Source organism: Mauremys mutica, chromosome 2, assembly GCF_020497125.1.
Source record: "Mauremys mutica isolate MM-2020 ecotype Southern chromosome 2, ASM2049712v1, whole genome shotgun sequence".
Taxonomy (NCBI): Eukaryota; Metazoa; Chordata; order Testudines; family Geoemydidae; genus Mauremys; species Mauremys mutica.
This window is the reverse complement of record NC_059073.1, coordinates 206,155,966-206,177,895: the sequence shown is the minus strand read 5'-3', so window position 1 is coordinate 206,177,895 and position 21,930 is coordinate 206,155,966. Positions and strand designations below refer to the sequence as shown.

The following is a 21,930-nucleotide window of genomic DNA, read 5'->3' as shown; positions in this document are numbered from 1 at the left end:
TCAAACAGCAGGGCCTAGCAGTATCATTGCTGAGGGTACACCTGGCAGCCATCTGTACCTTCCACCCAGGGGAAGGTGGCCGTTTCATGTTTTCACACCCTATTGTTTCGAGGTTCCTTAAGGGCTTGGAGCGCTTGTACCCCCAAGTATGCTGACCAGCCCCGACCTGGGACCTCAACCTGGTCGTAACCAGACTTATGTCTCCTCCATTTGAGCCGTTAGCAACCTGCTCGCTACTCTACCTGTCTTGGAAGACAGCTTTCCTTGTAGCCGTTACATCGGCCAGACAAGTCTCCGAGTTTAGGGCTCTTACGGTAGACCCACCGTACACTGTGTTCCACAAGGACAACGTGCAGTTGCGACCACACCCGGCATTCCTCCCTAAGGTGGTTTCAGCCTTTCATGTTAACCAGGACATCTTTCTCCCAGTCTTCTTCCTGAAGCCACACTCAACGCGAAGGGAGCAGCAATTGCACTCCCTGGACGTCCGTAGAGCGCTCACTTTTTATATCGAGCGGACAAAATCCTTTCGGAAAACGCCCCAACTCTTTGTCGTGATAGCAGACCGAATGAAAGGCCTACCTGTTTCCTCTCAGAGGATCTCATCTTGGGTGACGGTGTGCATCTGCACTTGCTATGATTTGGATCATATTTCTCCAAGCCACATCACCGCGCATTCTACGAGGGCTCAGGCTTCATCTGCCGCCTTCCTGGCTCGTGTACCTATCCAGGAGATATGTCGTGCAGCTAGCTGGTCTTCGGTCCACACCTTTGCATCACATTATGCTCTCGTTCAACAGTCCAGAGATGATGCAGCCTTTGGCCCAGCAGTTTCGCATTCTGCAACATCTCACTCCGACCCCACCGCCTAGGTAAGGCTTGGGAATCACCTAATTGGAATCGATATGAGCAAGCACTCGAAGAAAAGAGGGTTACTCACCTTTGTAACTGTTGTTCTTTGAGATGTGTTGCTCATATCCATTCCAAACCCGCCCTCCTTCCCCACTGTCGGAGTAACCGGCAATAAGGAACTGAGGGGCGGTTGGGTCGGCAGGGGTATATATCTGGTGCCATGGCGGCGCCACTCCAGGGGGCGCCCAGCCGACCCACTGAGTGTTGCTAGGGTAAAAATCTTCCGACGAACGTGCACGCGGCGCGCACACACCTAATTGGAATGGATATGAGCAACACATCTCGAAGAACAACAGTTACAAAGGCGAGTAACCGTTTTTTCTCCCCACTGCTGATGCAAGAGCCCGCAGAAGACTTCAGTTACCCTGAGGACTCACCCAAGCTGTCAGACCCAACCAATGCTGAGGAGCTGTTGGGGTTGCCACTGGCGGTGTACCTGAAGAGACTGCAGACTCTCACTGCACCGAGGTACCAAAGCTAGAGAGAGTAGGAAGTAGCCCAGGGAAACTAGACAGCAGTCTGGTAAAGTGCTGGCCTGATACAAGGTCAGCGTGTTGTGGGTGGATCCCTGCTGACCCAGTGGCAGACCACTCCGCCACTGTTAGGGCCCTGGGCTGGGATGCAGTGGAGTTGTGGGCCTGTGTCCCACTACTCCCTGGGGTAGCAGCCTCCCCAGCTTTGGCCAGAAGGCCTGTGAGAGTCTACAGTCCACTGAGCTAGGATGCTGGACTGTGTGGGGTGCTCACCTCTTGTCGGAGCCCTCTAGATTGTGTGGGGCGCTCGCGCCTCCCTAAAGTCTTACCTGCTCTTGCCTGGAGCTCTAGACTGCTTGGTGCCCTGCTCTGTTAAACAATTGGGTCCACCTTGTATTTAGGTGTGATACTCAAAGTACCTTTCCCAGCCCTGAAGAGGAGCTCTGTGGCGCTTGAAAGCTTGACTGTTTCATCCACAGAAGCTGGCCAAGTAAAAGATATTACCTCTCCTACCTTGTTTCTCTAATTCTAATTAAGAATTTTATTTTCAGATCGATTGTATAACTCATTGATGTTGAGATGCAAAGTTTCAGGACAGTTCAGTGGAAAGTGGATGCAGCATTCTTTTAAACTGGTTTAACCAAATGTAATTTTTTAAGTACAAATGTCTGTTTTTGTTAGAATATGTAAGTGAGAAGTCAGCACACTGAAAAGATACGTTTTGAGTTTTGCTTATGAAGGGCTGGGTGCAATTTCTATCAAGGGTTAGACAAATGTTAACATCTACTGGACAGTATTTTATTAAGTCAAAACTTGCTGCCATTTGATGGAGGACAGATTTTGCTTAAGGGCATGACAAATAAACAACCATGTGTGTTCTGAAGAAGTGTGTCATTGTCATGATAATTGAGAGGAGTGCATAATACATTTGTACACTCCATTCAACACATGAGTCATATGCTGTGCAACTCGCAGTCATATTAAAGTGGAATTGTTTGGCTGAAGGTCTATACAAACTTATAATATTCTTTAGTGCTATATAATCACTATGAATACAGATATACAACTTTAATAGATTTAGTTAATATTATTTTCATGGAGCCTGAAACCAAAACATTCAGTTTTAATTTGTCAATAAAAGAGTGTTTTTCATTGTTAGGTGAAAATTAACCTTAATCCAAAAGTTTGCATGGCTTGACCATATTGTTATAATGAGTTCCTGATCTGCACTGAATGTATATAGTTTTTTGATAAACAATGTCATGAAATGTCTTGCCCTCAGACTACAGATATTGTCACTGTTAATGCAAACTATCTGTCCTGTCATTTCAGGAATACCAAGAGTTGCTCAATGTAAATTTAGACTACCCTTGCGGTTAATTTGCTTTCCAGCTCAACCTTCAAAAACAGCAAACCACAAACTAACTATTGATACCAATAAATCTCCTGTCAGTCTTGTGAACCTTTTCCCAGGTAGGACTTTTGATGATGATGTGTCTGTAAATAAGAAATGTTAGGAATTCAGATTGGAATCTTTCATCATGAAGTAATGATAGGGTAATTATAAGATAATTGCCAAATGATAAATACAAAGCTAAATATTTTTGGTTGGCTTTAGTGTACGAAGGTATGATATGTATTATCAGGATAAATCAATGTAGGGCTTTAAATTTTGTTAAAATATTATAATAATTATTATGGTTTACTGCGTGGAAACCAATGTATCAAAATGCTTCATTTGTGACTGTGATGTTGCATTACTTCAAGTGAGAATATTTTTCCTTTTATTTATTTGCAAAATACTGTATGTATTGTTTTTCAAATGTATTTAAGCTTCAGGCAAGTAATCCTATAAAGACTTGCCTTTCTGAGTTTTTGTGTCTTCTGCATTTAGGTTTCAGTATAGGTTCCAGTGTTATCCGAAAGCTTTGAAAATTTTTCCCTGAGTTTCTGTTTTATAGATTTTTTTTTTTAAATAGTGCATTTTATTTTATAATTTTGTGATTCACATCAATATTATTTTATTGATCAAATTGAAAAATGTAATACAGTTTTCAAAAAGGTAAACCTATATAGAGCAAAATTTACAATTTGTCCAACGGCCCCAAAACTGTTGGTACTGATCCAGAACAACACACATAATTACAGTATTTAATTAAAACATATGTTGCAGACTTGTAGCCAAAAGGGTGCATCAAATTGTGTAGCTTTAAATTCATCTTTTTTTACAGTGGCTGAATAAGGAGCTGAATAGATCCTCTTGTGATCTATGAGGAAACTGGGGGCTTGTGTGGGTCCATTAATGCTTATTGGCTATTCTCTCCCCTCCTCCTTCTAATTTTTTTTGCGATGATGGTAGAGTTATGTACATACCCTTGGTCCAGCCCTTTTAAAACCAGGTGTGCTTTACAGTGCACTACATACAGTAGTAAAATTGCATAGTAGCTAATTTAACAAGGTAGATGGTGAAGAATGACTATGTACTGAAAGATGACTGAACTCTGAAAATCTAAAGGTCTTTTTCCAATAGGTTATAGAGTTGTGGGGCTCATCTGTGAAATTTCCACAGAACTTTGAGTAGAGGGCAGTGTGGAATTGCATCTCCCCAGGGGGAGCATTCTGGAGGTACAGTCTCTTCTAGGGCTGCATAGGATTCACCCTATACTATCTTAGGGGATGTTAAGTATCAGAGGGGTAGCCATGTTAGTCTGGTTCTGTAGAAGCAGCAAAGAATCCTGTGGCACCTTATAGACTAACAGACGTTTTGCAGCATGAGCTTTCGTGGGTGAATACCCACTTCTTCGGATGCAAGGGGATGTTGCAGATTGAAACCCACAGTGTCCTGGTCATGTTCTGTTAGGGTGACCAGACAGAAAGTGTGAAAAACCGGGACAGGGGGTAGGGGGTACAGGAGCCTGTATAAGAAAAAGACCCCAAAATTGGGACTGTCCCTATAAAATTGGGACATCTGGTCACCCTATGTTTTGTGGGCTGGTGCATTGGGTGGGAGAAGGGGCCATGGCCATGCTTTATCTCTGCCTCTTTCTGGATTATTTACTTCTTCTTCGAGTGATTGCTCCTATGCATTCCAGTTAGGTGTGCGCGCCGTGCGTGCACGGCTCTCCGGAACTTTTTTACCCTAGCAACTCCGGCGGGCCGGCTGGGCGCCCCCTGGAGTGGCGCTGCTATGGCGCTGAATATATACCCCAGCCGGCCCGTCCGCTCCTCAGTTCCTTCTTACCGCCCGTGACGGCCAGTTGGAACTGTGGAGTGCTCTCTGTCCTCCACAACCCTAGCTCTCGCTACTTGTTTTGTACATGGTTAGTTTAGTGATTAGTTTTTATAGTTCTGTTAGTTAGATAGTTAGTGTTTAGATAAGGTTAAGGGGGGTTTTCCCCCTTTGCCTCCCCCGGTGCGGGCTCATGCCCAAAGCACCGGGCTTTAAGCCCTGCGCATCGTGCCAGAGGCCTATGCCTGTCGGAGACCCGCACGACGCCTGCCTCCATTGCCTGGGCGAAGGACACCGGGCAGATAAGTGTTCGTTCTGTTCCGCCTTCAAGCCGTGAACTCGAAAGGAGCGGGACATTCGCTTGAAGCAGCTCCTGATGGAGGCGTCCCTCCAGCCCCCGGCACCGTCCGCGCCGGCACCGAGAGCTTCATCGGTGCAGAGCGCACCGGCGGCATCAAGCCGCTCCGGCCCCGCGGCCCCGCAGCCTCAGACGGCGGCTCCGAAGACCCGGCACCGCTCGCTCTGGCCTTCAAAAAGACACAAGCTGGCGAAGGCACTTGCTAAGGCCCGCGCTGAGGACTCAGCGAAGACGATTGCGCCACCTGCGGCTCCCGCGGTGGCCGTGCACATGTCGTGCACCGGGCCATTGACTCCGGCGCCGCAAGGGCCGTCGAGTCCGGCGCCGCCACGCTCCCTGGTCCCGACCGTGGTTGAGTCCCGGCTGCCATCTACGCCGGAGACATTCTCCTCGGCGCGTGAGCTTATCCAGCTCATAGAGGCACCGAGCCTCCGGCCCCCGGCACCGCCGGTGCGGGCTGTCGTGTCGGCGGGAAAGCCAGCCAGAATGACCCGGCCGCCCTCTCTGGACAGACGGCACGGACGACACTCCCGGTCCTGGTCACGTTCCCGGTCCCATGGCAAGTCTCCGTCCCGTCGTTCGCGATCTCGACACCGCTCGCCATCGCGGTACCGATTGCCGTCGCAACGTCGGTCGCAGTCCCGGTACCGCTCATCATCGCGGTACCGGTCGCACTCCCGGCGTCGCACCAGGTCCAGGTCGCCGTCGCGTCGGCACCGGCGGAGGTCTCCGTCCCGGCACCGTTCCCGGCACCGCGACTCGCGCAGCCGCTCCCGGCACCGCAGATCCGGATCCAGGTCGAGCTCCCGGCACTGGTCGAGCTCCCGGCACCGCGACGGACGTCGCTCCCGGTCGCCATCCCGGTACCGAGCGGACCAGCATCGATCCTCGCTACCGTCCGGGGACAGACTGCCTTATTCGGCGGCGCACTCCGTCAGCGCCTCGGCACCTCCATGGCCATCCCGCCCCGCGTCGGTCGCTTCCGGGACAGACGGCTACGGCCACCTGCCACCTACCCCACAGGGCCATCCTCAGGGGGCACAGCCGTGGGGCTTCTGGGTTCCCTGGGCCCAGTATGAGACTCAGGGGGTGCCATTCCCCCCGAGAGCCCCGACGTCCGAGCGCAGGGTACCAGAGGCGACAGTCAGCCGACCGGCCCCTTCGCCACCAGGCGCGGGTTCCATACCACCTGAACCCCAGGGGCACACGCAGCCCGACCAGCAGGCAGCAGATCCATCGTCGGAGGCGGTCGTCCAGGGCTTATCCTCCTTGTCCTCACCTGACGAAGCGGTGGCCGGAGCGTCGACCAAGGAGCCTCCGCCGATAGACGTGAAGGCGCACCAGGACCTACTTCGCCGCGTGGCGACGGCTATGGCTCTCCCAGTGGCGGAGGTCCAGGAGGACAAGGACCCCATAACGAACGTCATTGGGGCAGAGGCTCCAGTGTGCGTGGCATTGCCATTCGTGCGGACGATTCAAAAGAATGCCACCACACTCTGGCAGACGCCTGCGTCCATCCCTCCTACGGCCCGTGGGGTTGAGCGCAAATACTCTGTCCCTCCCACGGGCTATGAGTATCTATATACTCACCTGACCCCGGACTCGTTGGTCGTGCAGTCGGTCAACGACAGGGAGAGGCACGGTCAACCTGCCCCTGCGCCCAAGTCGAAAGACGCGCGACGTATGGACCTGTTAGGCCGTAAGGTCTATTCCGCTGGCGGACTGCAGATGCGTATCGCCAACCAGATGGTCCTCCTCGCCAGGTACGTCTTCGACATCATGGCGTCCCTGGCGAAATTTACAGAGCTCCTGCCAACAGCCTCCCGCCAGGAGTTCGCGGCGATGTTGGACGAGGGAAGGAGATCATCTAGGTCCTCCATCACGGCCGCCCTCGACGCTGCGGACTCCGGAGCTCGGACCTTAGCCTCCGGCGTGACGATGCGGCGCATCGCCTGGCTGCAGTCCTCCACCCTGCCGCCGGAGGTGCAATATACACTGCAGGACCTGCCGTTTGACACGCAGGGTCTCTTCTCCGAGAAGACGGATTCCCAGACCCAGACCCTGAAAGACGGCCGCATTGCCATCCGCACCCTCGGGATGCACACGCCGGCAACACAGCGCAGGTCCTTCCGGCAACCCCCCCCGGTCCTTCAACCAACAACGCTACTGCCCATATAATAGCCGGAGACCGACTACAAACCGCCGTCGTCCTTCCGGCAATAGGCGTAGCCAGGGCCAGGCCTCTTCCAAGGCCCCTCAGGGGGCCAAGCAGGCCTTTTGATGGGACGCTCGAGGACGGCCCATCACTCTCCCTACCGGATCCTTCCCCTTTATTTTACAACCGCCTTTCCCATTTCTTTTTGGCGTGGTCCCAATTAACAACGGACAACTGGGTGCTTCAAACAGTCCAGTCGGGATACCGCCTTCAGTTTTGTTTCGCCCCCGCCTTCCCACCCACCCTCCCTGTCCCTCTTCAGGGACCCCTCTCACGAGCAAGTCCTCTTACAAGAGGTTCAGACTCTATTGAGCGTGGGTGCCATAGAAGCAGTGCCTCAAGACAGGCGGGGCAGGGGATTCTACTCCCGTTATTTTCTCATCCCCAAGGCGAAAGGGGGGCTATGTCCTATCCTGGACCTTCGCGAGCTGAACAAATACCTGCTCAAGCCCAAGTTTCGCATGGTCACCTTGGGGACCATCATTCCCTCTCTGGATCCGGGAGACTGGTTTGCCGCCCTCGACATGAAGGACGCCTACTTCCACGTCGCGATCTATCCTCCTCATCGACGTTACCTCCGGTTTGTGGTCAACAACGCCCACTACCAGTTCGCCATGTTGCCGTTCGGGCTCTCCACCGCACTGAGGGTATTTACCAAATGCATGGCGGTGGTTGCCGCAGCCCTCTGCCGTCGTCGGATACATGTCTACCCGTATCTCGACGACTGGCTGGTTCGCACACAGTCTCGACAGCTGGTGATGGACCAGTTGATGGACATACTGTCCCTCTTCCGACGGCTCGGTCTCCTCATCAACACCGAGAAGTCCACCTTGATCCTGTCGCAGCGCGTGGAATTTATTGGAGCAGTCCTCGACTCCTCGCTGGCCCGGGCTTGCCTACCGCACTCTCGTCATGGACGATGATCTCCCTCATCCGGGACCTCGTCTCCTTCCCAACCACGACGGTGCGCTCCTGCCTCCGCCTCCTGGGCCACATGGCATCATGCACGTACGTCACTGCGTACGCGCGGCTTCACCTCCGCCCATTCCAGACTTGGCTCGCGTCGGTGTACCGGCCGCATCGAGATCCCATCGATATGGTGGTCACAGTCTCCAGACCAACCCTCGAGTCCCTCAACTGGTGGCTAGACCCGGAGAGTGTCTGTGCGGGAGTCCCGTTCCATCCTCCTCGCCCGTCCGCCACTCTGACCACGGATGCCTCAGCACTCGGTTGGGGAGCTCACCTGGGCGATCTTCACACCCAAGGCCTGTGGTCGCCCCAGGAGCTCGCTCTGCACATCAATGTCGGCGAGCTACGAGCGATCCGTCTGGCCTGTCGCACCTTCTGCACCCACCTGCAAGGCCGCTGTGTGACAGTGTTCACGGACAATACCTCAGCAATGTTCTACGTGAACAAGCAGGGCGGAGCCCGCTCTTCCCTCCTCTGCAAGGAGGCGATGCTCCTGTGGGACTTCTGCGTGACCCACTCCATTCACCTAGAAGCGTCCTTTCTTCCGGGAGTACAGAACACGCTGGCCGACCATCTCAGCAGGTCCTTCTCCTCCCACGAGTGGTCTCTCTGTCCCGACGTCGTGCATACAATCTTCCGCAGGTGGGGGTTTCCCCGGATAGACCTATTCGCCTCCAAGGCGAACAGGAAGTGCCACCTGTTCTGCTTGTTCCGGGGTCACGCGCGGGGCTCCCTGTCGGACGCATTCCTGTATCCCTGGAAGGATCACCTCCTCTATGCCTTCCCTCCGTTCCCACTCGTCCACCGAGTGTTGTAGAAGCTGCGGAGAGACAGAGCCACCGTCATTCTCGTAGCTCCGGCCTGGCCGAGGCAACATTGGTACTCCCTGCTGCTCGAGCTCTCTGTTCGGGATCCCATCCCCCTTCCGTTGTGGCCGGACCTCATCACTCAGGACTTCGGCAGACTTCGCCATCCGAGCCTACAGTCCCTCCATCTTACAGCTTGGTACCTGAGTGGTTGACCCACGCAGAGAGGGACTGTTCGGCGGCAGTACAGCAAGTCCTGCTAGAGAGCAGAAAGCCTTCCACTCGCTCCACCTATCTGGCGAAATGGAAGAGGTTCACGCTCTGGTGTGACCAACGAGGCCTCAATCCCTTCGTAGTCCCTGTCCCTACCATCCTGGACTACCTCTGGTACCTTAAGGAGCAAGGTCTTGCGGTCTCCTCCTTAAGAGTTCACCTGGCAGCAGTGTCCGCCTTTCGTCCATCCGTGGAAGGTCAGTCCATCTTCTCTAACCAGATGGTTTCCCGCTTCCTTAAAGGCCTGGACCGCTTGTATCCGCCGATACGGCGTCCTGCCCCGACCTGGGATTTGAACCTCGTGCTGGCCAAGCTGATGGGTCCCCCCTTTGAGCCCTTGGCCACGTGCTCCCTGCTCTACCTCTCCTGGAAGACGGCCTTCCTCGTCGCCATTACATCACCGAGGCGAGTCTCCGAGCTCCGCGCTCTGACGGTTAGTCCGCCATACACTGTCTTCCACGGGGACAAGGTGCAGCTTCGACCACATCCGGCCTTCCTCCCAAAGGTAGTGTCGGCCTTCCACCTCAACCAGGAGATCTTCCTCCGGGTCTTTTTCCCGAAGCCGCATGCCTCGCCTCGGGAGCAACAGCTGCACACCCTCGACGTCCGCAGGGTGCTCGCTTTCTACATCGAGCGGACTAAGCCCTTCCGGCGTTTGACCCAGCTGTTCGTAGCGGTTGCTGACCGCATGAAAGGCGAACCGATATCCTCCCAACGGATTTCCTCCTGGGTCACTGCGTGTATCCGGACCTGCTACGAGCTTGCTCGCGTGCCACCATGCCGCCTCACCGCACACTCGACGAGGGCGCACTCCTCGTCGGCCGCCTTCCTGGCACACGTTCCTATCCAGGACATCTGTCGAGCGGCCACCTGGTCTTCGGTCCATACCTTCGCCTCCCACTACGCGTTGGTGCAACAGTCTCGAGACGACGCAGCCTTCGGCTCCGCGGTATTACACTCCGCCACGTCTCACTCCGACCCCACCGCCTAGGTAAGGCTTGGGAATCACCTAACTGGAATGCATAGGAGCAATCACTCGAAGAAGAAAAGACGGTTACTCACCATAGTAACTGTTGTTCTTCGAGATGTGTTGCTCCTATCCATTCCAGACCCACCCTCCTTCCCCACTGTCGGAGTAGCCGGCAAGAAGGAACTGAGGAGCGGACGGGCCGGCTGGGGTATATATTCAGCGCCATAGCGGCGCCACTCCAGGGGGCGCCCAGCCGGCCCGCCGGAGTTGCTAGGGTAAAAAAGTTCCGGAGAGCCGTGCACGCGCGGCGCGCACACCTAACTGGAATGGATAGGAGCAACACATCTTGAAGAACAACAGTTACTATGGTGAGTAACCGTCTTTTCCTGAAGGCAGTATGGACCAAGCAATCTCCGCTCAGAGGGATGGCTGCTGTTCTCTGCCTTTGCCTTCATATGCAGATCCCTCATATGTGTTACCTGTGCAAAGACAGTCTACCCTTTAATGTGGATGAGAAGTTTGCTGCAATCTTTTACCGAATTATAGCAAGATACTTATGTAGTTTATTTTGAATTTTCTCTTGTAGACTTTGCTGATCAGTCTGATGAAGATCAGGTAAATGTTCTGGGATTCCAGTTCTTAACTGGTTCTAGAATCACTCTTCTTGCTTCAAAAACCTCACGTGAGTAATATTGGAAATCATTTAGTTATGGATTAAGATAAGATTATGGGCCAGATCATAAACTGGTGTGTGTATGCCAATTTCAACCAGCTGAGTGTCTGTCCACATGTAGTATATTAGTTGCTGCATGGGGAATTTTACACAGAAGTTCTCTTAATGTGAATAGGCGATCCCTTAGCAAATTCCCTGAACCTTCCAATAATATTTTAGAGAAGCAAGGAAATGCTGAAACTAAACAAAATCCTACTTAGTGATCATATAGTAGTTTTCTGAAAATCACTAAAAGGGTGTGAGATAATTTGGGTTTTTTAAGTTATAGCATATAAATTTTATAATGTCATAGGTCTTTATTCAAGACTGAAAAATTTCAGAGAGGAAATGGGCTTTTAGCCAGGTATTTAGGTGCTTCAAGATGCAGATAGGCATCTGTTGGAATTTACAAAACACGCAAGCAGGTTAGGTGTCTAATTCCACTTAACTTTCCATGCCCCTTGACTTTCAGTGGGAGTTAAAAAAACACCTAACAGATTAGGCACCTGTCTACATTTTTACATGCTAAATGCCAAATTTAAAAACTAAAATACTTGTTGTTGAACACTACTGAGTTCAAACCGGAGGACATAGAATGGATGATATATGAACACTATCTTGATTAAGTGACAGACATTAAAGCTAGTTTGTTGATCTGCAATATTTTTATCCAAATAAAATTACAATTATAAAAATTGGAGTTACGGACACGTCAGGAATGGAGATTGTCTGTAACTCGGAAATGTTCATAACTCTGAACAAAATCCAGCTCTGGCTCCAGCAGTTCAAACTCCAGGCCAGGTTCCAGAGGCAGCTAGGCAGCTTCCTTTCAGACAGCTTCTTTCCCTGGCCTGGACAAACTTGTATCCACCTCCTCGCCAGGGTGGAGCGGTGAAAATAGTGCATTTCCCTCCTGGCCATGGGGACAAGGAGGGAGGGTGAAAAACAGCACCCATGGCCTACAGGAAAGCAGCGCAGACCCCATTGCTTCTTCTGGTCCGGCTGCCTTAGACGCACCGGGAGCTCACAGCTTTGCCTTTGAATCACAGCATCTTCACTTCCTAGCTGCAAGTGGGTGCCCCGTGTGTGGGGGTGGCGATAAGGGTGGGGAAAGACACCTTTCAGATGCAATACAGGCACAGTACAGTATTTGGTTGGGTTTTTTTGGTCTCTGGTGCTGCCTGATTGGTTACTGCAAGTTTAACATGGTGTCCGGTTGACCAGTCAGTTCATAACTCTGGTGTTTGTATCCTTGAGGTTCTACTGTAATCCAAATCACTAAGAAATATGTGTTTTTAAAATAATTTATTCAAGATGGCTTTTATAAATATCAGTGGCATCAAGGTAAGACATTCAAAACTGTGAGAAAATACTTAATACCTTTTAAACAAAGCCATCAAAGCCATTAAAGACTGGAAACATCTGGACAGTCGTTAATAAAGACGTTTCACAATATCAGTCATTTTACATTTATAGGATTCATATTTGTTTGAATTAGGTTATGTGTGCACTATTTGTGTGCTGTGTTTTATTGTTTGTTGACTTTTAATATTTGTTTAAGTTGACAGTAGAATTTAAACAGTTTGAAATAACTGGAACATTCAGTAATAGTTTCTAGGAACCAAATAATTTAAAGGATATGTAAATAGAGTTTTACTTATAAACTGAAGTTAAAATCAGTTACTTAGATTCCTGTTTTATGGAATTGTTGTATTAAACATTTCACATGTATGGAATAGATCCATGTTGACTTACATGAGTTGATGATCTGACTCGCTAGACTGAATGTATTTTAACGTTTAGTGAGGACATGATTTTCAATCCTTCCACTCTAACCCCCAGGTTTTTCCTCTCCATTCTGATTTTGTTTATTCACAAGCTAGGAATGATGCTTCCAGTCTTAATATAAACTTTCCCACACTACCCTATTTGTTTCTTAGACCTGACTTGTAAGGATCACACTACATAGAAGATTTAAAACATTTATTCTTCCCCCTAATCTGACTAGGCATCATTTTTCTTGTCTTGTCTGGGAAGCCTTTTGAAAACAAATGAGGTGTTTCATGCCACTTTCCATGTAGCAACCTGTCGTATGGCTAATATCTAATTCAGATTGGCTGGGGTAGCTACAAAATACATCAAATCTTTTTTGGTTAAGTTGTATCTTGGAAAAAAATCTTTAATGTGTATGAAACACTTTGAAAAAATATTATACATAAGGAAAGTCCATGTAGTGGTATTTCATTCTCAGGGCTTCTATGAGCAAAGGTTATCAATAATACAAATGCATTTAAAATTATGTTGTTTGGTAGAATTTCATACTATTAAAATTAGTTGTGTTTGAATGGCTAAGTTGTGTGTGTCCTGGAGTGCAGACTGAATGTATAAGTATTAGGGATCACTCATTATCCTGTAATCATGTATTAGCTGTGTGTGTTTGTATAATAAAATTTTCCTTTTCAGTGAGATCATTTGGAAGTTTTCTTTTTTTTTTTAAAACAAAAAATGTGTAGAGCAAGTGACCTGTACCAGATGAACTAATGGTCCCTGGGGAAATATCAGTGCTTTGAGATTGAAGTCCTTTGCTGATGGAACAAGTACAGCATGGACCAGAGGAAGTGCAAACTTCTTCTGTGTTCCACCTCAAAGGTGTCTCAATGCTGATCTGGAAGGGCTTGGTGCAGTGGTGGTGAAAGTCTTTGTATCCATTTAGTTGATAGTTTCTTTGTTAAGGCTGCAAACAAGCATGCCAGTTACTGTGTCTGTTTTTACAATGTATTAGCTAATCCATTTTAACTAAGAATTAAAAAACCCTAATGTAGAAAAAGCATGTTCATCACATTAACTGATCAGTTTGAATCCTGGGGAGGAACTGGAGTTTCACCTTGAATGTATGTTAAAATTCAGCTTGCCCTGTATGCACTAAGATTTTAAAATGTGTTAGCCAACATATTTTAAAAATTAAACCTTTTTATCCTAGTCTAGAAAAAGCCTTTAGTGCTAATTGTGTTGGAATTTTTTGTGATATGGATGCTTGTCTCCTACCCGCTGGACTGGAACTCCTTTCAGATAAACTACCATTGAGTTGTGAACACTTTCAGTCACTCTCATCCTCGGTTGGATTTGAAAGAGTTTGTAATCCATTTTTCCCCCGAGTCATCTGCTTTCCTATGTCAGAAATTTCTGAAAGAAATGTACTTGTAACTTGCAGTGAACAGCTTTTTCTACATTTAAATGTTAAATTGGTTGACTATTATAAAGGCACTTGGAAAGCAGAAATACAGCTAATTGTTACTGCTTCCATTGAATTTCTATTTTTAGAGCATTGATACAGTACAATTGAGGTTTCTCAGTTTCCCTTGTTCATATACACTTTTTCTCCAAATCTAATTAAACTTCTCCTTCAGCCTAACAGCCTACTAAGTCACATAGAGTAAATGACTATCTTGCCCCCAAATCAGGGGCGGCTCTAGGATTTGCGCTGCCCCAAGCAGGGCGGCACGCCGCGGGGGGCGGTCTGGTGGTCACCGGTCTCGCGGCTCCGGTGGACCTCCCGCAGACATGCCTGCGGAGGGTCCGCTGGTCCCGCGGCTCCGGTGGACCTCCCGCAGACGTGCCTGCGGAGGGTCCGCTGGTCCCGCGGCTCCGGTGGACCTCCCGCAGGCATGCCTGCGGATGCTCCACCGAAGCCGCGGGACCACCGGACTCTCCGCAGGCACGCCTGCGGGAGGTCCACCGGAGCCGCCTGCCGCCCTCCCGCGGGACGGTGCCCCAAGCGCGCGCTTGGCGCGCTTGGGTCTGGAGCCGGCCCTGCCCCAAATACAATTAGATTGTGTTTGTATTGACCAGCAAAAAATGTATTGAAACTATTTTAGGGAAAACTGGGTGGGTGGTGCGTCACCCCCACTTTAACCATTAATGTATTAGTTATGTCAATTATAAATGAAGTGGCTGTTGATTTGGTCTGAAACTTTCCAAGCTCATTTCATTAAAAGGAAAGAAAAGGCAAAATCCAATGCTGTATCCACTAGGCCCAGCCATTTCACTGTGAGATTTAAAAAAAATGGAAAGTAGGTTGAATGTTATCTTTAACAGATGGTGTTCTTGTCTTTAATAGACATGTTTTTAAATAAAACTTGCTTCTTTCCTGTAACTTTGTAAACGGAATTTGTCATTCTCCCTTCAGTGAAATGCATATTCTGGGAGTAATGCCAGTGTTCATGTCAAACAATCTTGGATTACTAATCTTGAGAAAATGTTTAATAAGAATACGAATGCTCTAAAAACTTCTGGTTCATTTGATTTTACTGTGAACTTTGCTAACGAGTAAAAAAAATTGATTAAAAACAATCTCTATTTTTCTGTATCCAAAACCTCAGTGACCTTTTGCATCACAGCTGCACTTTTGTATTTCCTCTCAGACAGTGTATTGATGGATGAATAATGAAAAGAAATATGGCAGTGTTGTTTAAAAATGTCTCTCTGGATAACCATTATTTAAAAAAAAATTATTATGGTTTTTAACAGCATTTTCCTTTCTTTACTTTTAGTTAGTGTTGATTTGCTGTACAAGAAACTGGAGAGAGAAGAATTGCATACAAATATGATGTATAATCAGAAGTGTAGTTTTTTTCTGTCAGCTGTATGATCTGCATCCTATTAAAATAATATTTAATTAGGTGAATTTGATGTTAAGGATGACATGGGCTAATGCCAATAACTGTTTTTTGTCTCAGTTTAATATTTTATTCTTACATTAACACCTTTTATCCAGCAGGATCACAGATCACATTACAAATTCTTTCTATACATTGACATAATTCCCCTATTATCTAAATTAACAACCTTTGAGGTGGTGTGTGCAGCCATTCTTCGTTAGGAAAGCAACACAATGCTTTTTAGGAGTTGAAGTGAAGAATGGTTTTCTGCTTGAAACTGTTGTGGGAATGTTGATGTAATGTAAAATGTAATTATTCAAGATAAAATAGCCATGACCATATATATATATATGGTCATGGCTATTTTAAATGAAGGTTGTCAGGACCTTAAATGGAATGGGGCCTGGTTATCACTGGTACCACGACTTTGCTTGTATGATAATGCAGCAGTTTAAGTCACCAAGAGTGCTCAATCTTAACATTTTACCTGATTTAATCATGATGAGGCTAGAGTCAGTGAATTTTAAATGGGGAATCTTCAACTGGTAACTTCTCTTCCCCAGTTGGTTTATCAGAGTATAAATGAGCCAACACTGATCACACTGCAAGTTGTATCCGTGCTCCAGGGTTTTTTCTGGATGAATATTATCGATGGGTGATGGTGCTCAGAAAGGTTTAGTTTTGAAGGGATTATCATACATTGGTAAAATGTCATTGTGTAGTTTTTATAAAGATTGTGCACGAACCCAGAACACTGGATGGATACATTTTAAAAAATGAGATAAATAAATACGAGAAAGATGCCACCTCTGTTAGCACAGTGCTTCCTAATAAAACTGAAGTGATACTTGGGGAAGGAACTGGAAGATATGGCAAGGTTTACATCTGCCCCTCTTATTGAGGGTGCATATCTGTCGTTTATTCCTAAAGTTCACAGTCTTGGTGCATTATTAAATTTCTAACTGCGGTTGAACAACTGTTTACCAGTAATATCTAGGCAGGTCTCCCTTTAATTTCAGCCTGCCCAGAAGTTTTCAACTGTTTCTTACAGATACAGATTTCGATACCATAATCTATGCTTTTCTCAAAATTAATTTACTGCAATGCATTCTGCTCTGGGATCTGTACTTGTTGCCTGATGGTTTCTCGGTAGAATTTAATTTGTTGATTTTATCTATATCTTTGGACATACAGGTCTAAGAGAGCCACATGTTTGTTCCCCTGATTCTTGACCCATACCATAACTCAGAGCATCCTAAAGGCTACTTAATGTTTCATTAATAGAGGTTCCGTAGGGATTGCTGTGCTGGCCTCTTGTTACTGGAGTGCATTGAGCTTGAGCTCTCATCCTAATCTGCCCAGGAAAGCTCATTAAACCTGGGTTGTGGAAGTGAACAGCATAGCGCTAGTTATATTAGCTTTATACCGCCACCCGAGGATTCCCCATACATCAGGGTAATCACTAGCTGCCATGTTAGGGCAGTTCTCCATCCCCTTTGTGCTCCATGATATAGCCCTTAGTTTACAGTAAATAGCATTCAAGCAATAAATACTTTCATACTTTGCTCGTGGTACAACAAAGTCAAGTAGTCTGATATTGCCCTTGTAGAATTAAGACTATAACATGGGACTAAACAGAAATAGCATTTAAGTTATGTACTTATTTTGGTGAAATCATATTTTGGGGACTTAGTTCTGCATAAAACAACTGACCTGGTTCAGGTCCTAGAAACTTGGGAATCAGGCTACAAAATTTTACCATTAAGTGTTGGAAAAACATGGATAAAATCACAAGGACTGGTAACTTAAAACTACCTTAGGTAGATGAAATGTGAGAAATACTTAAACAACACCAACAAAATTGTTTCTTTTATGAAGACTTTTATTAAAGATTTTGGAACTATTTCACAACTTGAACTAATTCCTTTGTATAATGACTTATCTACAGAATATGAACTAGTATATATGGCTTCACCTTTCTTTACTCCTTTTTTTGTTTCTTTTTTGTTTTTAAAGAGCGGTATAGAATCCAGAGTGAACAATTAGAAGACCTTTGGCTAATCACAAAAGAACTCACTTTTCGTCTTGAAGAACATTTCAAGAAGCAAAATAGCAAAGACTTCACTTGTACCTTTTCTGGTTCAGTTCCTTTACAAGAATATTTTGAACTAATTGATCGCCATTTTGAGGTATGTCTCATAATATTTAAGCCGTTGATACATATATCATTAATTTCTAATATTCAGTTTTGCTCACTATTAGTTGTCCCTAATCCCTACCACAGTATTTCTGTTTTTTTCAAATGTTAACCGGGGCAACCCCTTGCTACCTTAATGATGGGCTTCTGATCTAGTACATAAGAGCCTGCAGTGCAACAGAATTGAAGCTTGGCTTGCCTAGCGATCTGAACTCAGGAATGGGAATCAGGATATCTTATCTCTGATTTGACTCCCTTTGTGATGTTGGGCAAGTCACTTAATGTCTCAGTTTCAGTTTTCACATGTGGAAGATGGATATTTATGTCTTTGCATACTCTCACAGTCCAGGGCAACTGCACCTGTATTCCCCTTCCATGGTCCATTAAAGGCACTCACTCTAGGCTCCTGGCACCTCAGCCATCACCTCTCTTCTGTAGAGACCTGCGTGTGTCTCCCTCCTGACTGGGGTTTTGCCAGGCTTCACAGTCCCCTGTTGTGATATCCTCAGCAAACCAGACTTCCTAGAAGGCTGGCATCTCTACTTTTCTTTCTCCTTAGAGGTTATGAACAGTGTAATTGCCCACAGTTACAACTTACCACACAGCTCTTTCTAAGCACATGTATTCTTAAGGTGAAAGCATTACAGACAAAACATATTAAAAACAATAGAAGAACCTACCTGGATGCTAAAAAGCTTACCAGAGGTCACCCTAACTCCAAATTTGGTCTCTGGTGGGTATCAGTTCTTCAAAATCCACAACGGGGTTTTCCCTGCGGTTACAAGTTCATAACTGTCTCTAATTCAGAACCAGAACAACCATGAATAGTTTGATTTTTCTCTTATAAAGCTTGGGCCTGTCATCTTGGTCTCATGTAGCAGGTGACCCATTCCTCAGGGCATAGCTTCAAAAGGCATTTTTTTTGGTATAATCAAAGGGGGTCATGAGGCTATTACATGGGGGGGGGGTCGCAAGCTGTCAGTCTTCACCCCAAACCCTGCTTTGCCTCCAGCATTTATAATGGTGTTAAATATATAAAAAAGTGTTTTTAATTTATAAGGTGGGGGGGGGGGGGGGTGTCACACACAGAGACTTGTTGTGTGAAAGGGGTCACCAGTACAAAAGTTTGAGAACCATTGCTAGATATTCCCCAGGAAAACCACTTAACAAATTTTGTTCCCAAAGTCCCTTCTTGTCTGGGACATTGTTCAGTATAGTCCTTTGAACCCACAGGTCTAACATATGTCCCATTTCCCACCCACCCCATCCCGCCGGTGAGAAATTATATGCAAACCCACCCCACAATCATATAAAACCCATTAATTTAATACAGTGGACTCTGAAAAGACTTAAACTAATTCAGTGAGGTCTCCCAAGGATATGGCAGGAAATTGTCATATCTGTCACACCTACATCTCACAGCTATTAAGATTAATTAACTTTTTTATAAAGGTCTTTGAAGGTGAAAAGGTCGGTATTAGTGGTAAGCATTTATTTATTATGGAAGTTAATTTCTGAATACAAAATTATTTAAGTCAGTGATGTTTAAATGTAATAAAACCTAAAATTCTCTAGTGCTTGAAGTCACACTATGTTAGCCATTACTGTCAAAAATGTACAGTTGTTGAAAATTATTCTAAAAACCATTATTCTGTGTTTAATTTCTGGACATGTGTTAGCCTTGAGCGACCCTTGTGACTGGGGAGCATATGGTTTCACTGGGTAAGTGATACAAGTGGGGATGATACTCTGTGTACTCTCCACATTGTGCATGTGGACAGGAGCTGACCATAATCTGGCTCTAAATTCCTCACTTATTCACTTCATTTTAATGGTGAGACTCGCTCTGGAATTTGTTACTGGTGATGTGCCAATTTACATTTGCTATTTTTAACAATTTAATGCCATGATATTGAAGCCATGAACATTTGTTTTGACCGACTCATTTTGTTAACCATAAAAAGTCCCTTTAGACTGAAAAATATTGACTTCCAGTTACCTCTTTTGTTAAGGCAGCATTACAAAATCATCACACACATTCGTTGGCCCAGGCACAAACTCTGCACAATTTCCCTCCTGACCATGATGATAAAAAAAATCCCAATATTTTAGCTAGCTTGTGTAAATTAAATAAAAAATAAAATAAACCGAACCAAATGTACTGCCCACTGCCCCAGGTAAGTTAGAATTTGGCAAGCTGCATGAAAGAGAGAGCTCTGTGAATACTGTTTCTTTTCAAAGGTAAAATACCACAGGGGTTCTCAGCTTTTTTCTCTCTGAGGCCCCCCCCACCAACATGCTATAAAAAACTCCGTGGCCCACCTGCGCCACAACTAGTTTTCTGTATATAAAAGCCAGGACCAGCGTTAGGGGTAGCAAGCAGTGCCATTGCCTGGAGCCTCATGCCACAGTGGCCCCCAGGAAGCTAAGTTGCTCAGGCTTTGACTTCAGTCCCAGGTGGAAGGGCTCAGGGCCCCAGACTTAAGCCCCATGCAGTGGGACTTTAGCTTTCTGCCCTGGGCCCCAGCAAGTCTAACACTAGCTCGGCTTGGTGGACCTGCTGAAACTGCAAGTATGAATTTTATCATCTGGATATTTGATATATAATTTTGCCAAGTTTTTGTGGTTATTTCAAGAAAGCTGGCTCCAACACTCGACCTCCGGATACTTGGCGTGGGAGTGGGAAGGTTTCCCCAAAAAGAGAAAATCTAATCTCAGCAAAGGCAGAATTTATTACTTTAAATCATGTTCAGAGACAGTCATAACCCTTCTCTTTTTATGCAGTGAATATTATATTGAATATGTTATATGTATGTGCCACAGACACAGCATACTGAACTAAGGAGAAGTCCTCATATGCCAGTGGTGATGAGTTAATTTCAATCCTGTCATAAGACCTCATGATGAGATTTTTGTGCCTTATCACAGATTACTGTGGCTGTCAACAATTATTTTCGGTCTCAATAATAGCTGGCATTATTGCAACCCATTGGTAGATCTCATGATGAATGTGAAATTAACCACACCAATAGAAGCTGCATATAGTTACTGTGACCATAGAAGGTGGCTATTTGAATTGATAAATACTCTTAAATTTTCCAAGAATTTTATTATTATTCTACCATTTCATTATAAATGTGTGTTTTTGAAGGTAAAAATCTATCTACTGGATCAGATTATCTAAATTTTTGAAACTCCATCAATTGTAGCTTCGCTTGAATGCTGAAAAATTTGAAGAACTGTTGTCTGAAAGAGCCATACAATTTAGAGCTATTGAACGACGATTACTAACTCGATTCAAAGACAAGACACCTGCTCCCCTTCAACATCTGGACACCTTGCTAGAAGGAACTTACAGACAGGTCAGTGCTGTTTGTTTATGAACCCATTACATTGTTGCTAAAACTTAGTTTCAAGCACATAAGTTGTATTTTACGTTTACCAGCCAAGAGACCAGGAAACTGAATTTGTTTAACCTAATATTCGCTGCAAGTTTTCAGATGATTTGCAATGGTTTTATTTGATCTAAAGCCACAGAATTTCTACTTCTGGGTCACACCAACATAACAGCACATCATTCTTTCCAAACTGATGTGGATAGTGTAAATATTTTATAGTTCATGTGAAAATATTTTATAGTTCATTGCTTGTATAAATATTTTATGGTGCACTGTAAACTGGTGGGAATGGTTTGGCTGGTGAAACAGTCACAACAAAATAATCTGAGGCTGACCATGTCCTTCTTCAAAGGTTATTATTCCTGAAGGTTTCAGAATGCAAGAGCTACAATAAAAGTAGTAAAAACTTGTTATTTGGTGTTATCCTGCCAGAAAACAACAGAAAAACTCCAGTGTTGGTTACTACCTGAGCCCATATTGCTTGAGTCATCCCTGTCCCAAGGCATGTTCCTCTTTTGTCTCCCAAGCAGTCACTTTCTTAGCATTTCATATCTTTCTGCTAGGAAACCTGATTAGTCTGTCATCTACAGCCTGCCTTGTTGTTGCCTCCTGGTAGGTGCATGGCTCTGAGATGCTTTTAAATAGCATTATTGAATCTAATTTTTAAAAGAACTATCAAACAAAGTCTGATTCACCACATGGATAGAATGCTGCGCATATTGAAGTCATTGTGGCTTTGCATAGGCAAGCAGTCCTCTTG

The 21,930-nt window shown here is 46.1% G+C and overlaps 1 protein-coding gene across 9 annotated transcripts in view; it reads left to right on the top strand.

The window, feature by feature from the left end:
* BBS9 (Bardet-Biedl syndrome 9) overlaps positions 1 to 21,930 on the top strand; it is a 519,285-nt gene that overhangs the window by 132,237 nt on the left and 365,118 nt on the right. For all 9 annotated transcript variants that reach the window (XM_045005718.1, XM_045005716.1, XM_045005719.1 and 6 more), the window contains 4 exons: positions 2,718 to 2,858; positions 10,792 to 10,887; positions 17,592 to 17,764; positions 20,982 to 21,134. In XM_045005718.1, the coding sequence (XP_044861653.1) occupies positions 2,718 to 2,858; positions 10,792 to 10,887; positions 17,592 to 17,764; positions 20,982 to 21,134 (563 nt within the window). The remainder of the gene's footprint in view (positions 1 to 2,717; positions 2,859 to 10,791; positions 10,888 to 17,591; positions 17,765 to 20,981; positions 21,135 to 21,930) is intronic.